Here is a 3,148-nt window from a genome sequence, read left to right as displayed (position 1 = left end):
CCCTTTGTACGAACAAAAGTAAGAGAAATTTAGGATAAGAATACGAACATGTTCTTGCATGAGGCCCAATGCTTTTTCATGCCTCGTCTCTGTCCATGTTTTCTTTTGTGTTTTAGCTGCCACGCCAGCCTTTTTGTTTCATTAAATCAGTTTTGTTCTGCATTCAAGTCCTCGTGTCTGCCTGCATTTTGGGTTCCACACCAATCATAACACACAATAACTTTAAACTGTAACTTCCAATCTGAAAAAATGAATCTTGAGTATTTTGAGTAAATTTTCAAAKTAGGAATTGTACAATTATGGGTGTAGCCCCAGATTTCCACACAGTAACTTAAATAAGGGGAAACTAGCGAACTAATAGAGGATATGAGGTGATGTCTGATCTAATACCTGCTTGGTTTTATATTCAGTTCTGCGAAGCTTCTTGATGCTCTAGAATGGACATGATTATTTTATGCTTTTCAACTAAATCTCCCATCCACAATTACCCCACGAAATCTGAAATTCATTTCCATTCATTTGAATCTTTACTTGATTATTTGACATACTACTTCCAAACATTACTTTAATTTTATTTAGTGATAATTTTTTTCTAATTTGATTTTAGTACAGAKGTAGTGGTGCAGAAGTTAGAGAAGGTGAGCCTGTGACTGGAGGTTCACAGGCTCAACTCCCCAGACCCATTAGCCCCACTCTGGGCCCTTGAGCAAGGCCCTTAACCATGAGTGTGCTCACATGTGCGATGGGTAAAATGCAGAGAACTATTTTCCCCATCAGGAGATCAATGAAGCTAACATAAAAACTAACAGTCGCCATTTCATCTAACAAATCCTGCAAACTGTCACCAGAATTAAAGCACTTATCATCAAAKAGCACCATTTTTAATATTTTGGAAACATTGAAAATGTCATTATTGTATAAAATAAACGGCTTAGGGCCTAAAACAAACCCCTGAAGAATACCACAAGCAATATCCAAACAAAAATAGCAACAATTTATTTCCAGTGGTCATGTGGAATGGGAATAATTGTTGAGCTTTTCCAAAATGAGGGAACATTTACTGCACATTTAAAATACCAGAAAAACTCCACTTAGCTAATGGACAATATCTCAGAGTGCATCCACAGATGACATCCAGGCCAGGAGACTTCCTAAGATTTGTTTTATGCCATGAGATGGCTATTTTCTGTTATCCTCATTACCACCTTTTTTTCTTGATTTCTTTCAGTGTTTCTTAAAGCCAGAAAGTTGCCATTTGAAATGACATTAGTTTTGTGTCATGTCTGTGATCTGCTTCTTTTCTACAAAATTAAACAACTGAATGAACATCCTCTGAGGCCGGTGATTCCATCAGWTTTGCCAGGGCCTGTATTCTATAGAAGCTTTTTCATAGAAGCTGTAGTGGTTTTGCTGTATACGTTTTAGTTTGCCTGTTTCACTCATGCAACTCATACTTCACTATAATCACAATATCATGTTAAAAATGATATGAAATGCAAGAAAAGCATTTTTTGCAGTTTTCATTAATTATTAGTTTGCATTTATAACTGTATCTCTTTGCAGGATTGGGATCTTAAAACCAGACAATAATACCTCCAGTAACACAGGTTTGAACAATCCTGCTGTTGGATTTATGACCACTTCTGTTGGTCCGAACAAATCTTTACTGCTTTACATTTTTATATAGTACAAGCAAACTTTAAACACATACAAATATTTAATATGTACYAAAACATGATAAATGTAATAAAGTGATTCTAATCTTAAAATGACATGATTGTACTGGATTAGATTCAAGCCAGGGGAAAGAGCCGCCTGAGAAGACAACAGTTTCCTCCAGCGACCAGGTAAAACAACAGTTGCAGAATTACTGAACACGTTATATTTTTCTTCAAGATTTAAGCTTTGAAAAAAAATGTTTTTATTACTAAAAGAAAAGTCTTCACACAGTCAAAAAGGGAAAATTACTCAATGTGACAAGAAGCTAATTTAACAAATGAACCCACCTACTATTTTGACATCACTGGGGGGGCACACACTTTCCTGCTCCGGGGTCATATCCTCCCAACACAATTCCTTTCCWGCTAGTGTTTCTTTTACATTCAGTATCTGTGTGTTCAAGCAGCCACTTATATACTTCCTGCTCTGGGTGACCACATCGTCTAGCCATCCAGACCAGTCTGTTCATTTTAATCACAGAAATAATCACACAATAGTTTATAAAAAAAAATAGCATTATTCTCCTAAGAGAAAAACTACAAAATGTGTGGAGCTTTTATAAATCAGTAAGTAAACAAACCCCAATAAATTTCTTTAATTACATACATGAAAATTCATCATTGGTCCCACKTGGTTAAACCAAAACAGGAGAAAAAGCCTCAGCACTCTGCAGCTTTTTGTCCAAATCACATTTGACATCAGGGCTTGGGGATACCTTCACAAGTAAGATGAACATTTTCTTTTTTTGTATTTTGGGAATTGAATATTACTATACTGTATTAAATGCCAGCTAATGTTAGTTCTAATGTTTGGTGCTGGTGTTTACCCAACTGGTTGTTAGCCACTGTTAGCAGATAGCACCGCCTGGATGCTGCTCTGCAGGCAGAGCCAGGAGTGACTTCTGGGAAAGATGCTTGCTCAGCTTCTTACAGGAGGAAGCAGCATCTAAAAGTTGGATYTTTCTTTCGGCCCTTAAAAATCTAATTCTACAAGGAAGTGGATGAAATTTGCAGGACGTGTTTCTTACACCTGTGAAAACAATTACAAGTTGAGAATTTTAGGAGTGCAGACGGCAGAACTGAGAGTCGTTAAAAACCTGCTTGTATGTTTTCAAGATAAAAAAAAAGTCACCTAATATCACAACAACTCTGGAAAAATCCCCCTCACTTCAGGAGGAAATGATAAAAATTTCACGCTCACCAGAGCTACAAAATGGTGAAAAAACAAAAGCAGCAAATACATCATCTGTGCACAGATTGKAGGCTACATTTTATTTTTTGCTTTTCAAAACATAACGGCCTGTCCTTGTTGTTTTCATGTCATCAGTTCMCAACATTTAGGGAGCTCAATAGAATTCACTGGGCCTCATGCAAGAACCGTTCGTACGCACAGATCTGTTCTTAAGTTGTGCGTACGAGTGATTTAGGAG

General features: G+C 36.8%; 1 protein-coding gene across 1 annotated transcript in view; it reads left to right on the top strand.

Annotated features, from left to right (window-relative positions):
- The window catches only part of LOC106532578 (desmin), a gene marked incomplete in the record, with an annotated part of 28,045 nt that overhangs the window by 15,203 nt on the left and 9,694 nt on the right, over nt 1-3,148 (top strand). Inside the window, 2 exon segments of the mRNA XM_014028676.1 lie at nt 1,564-1,607; nt 1,792-1,847. Coding sequence (XP_013884130.1) covers nt 1,564-1,607; nt 1,792-1,847 — 100 coding nt within the window.

This window comes from Austrofundulus limnaeus, unplaced genomic scaffold (genome assembly GCF_001266775.1).
Source record: "Austrofundulus limnaeus strain Quisiro unplaced genomic scaffold, Austrofundulus_limnaeus-1.0 Scaffold795, whole genome shotgun sequence".
In the NCBI taxonomy this organism is placed as follows: domain Eukaryota; kingdom Metazoa; phylum Chordata; class Actinopteri; order Cyprinodontiformes; family Rivulidae; genus Austrofundulus; species Austrofundulus limnaeus.
The sequence above is the reverse complement of the archived record's forward strand: the minus strand, read 5'-3'. Positions and strand labels throughout refer to the sequence as shown.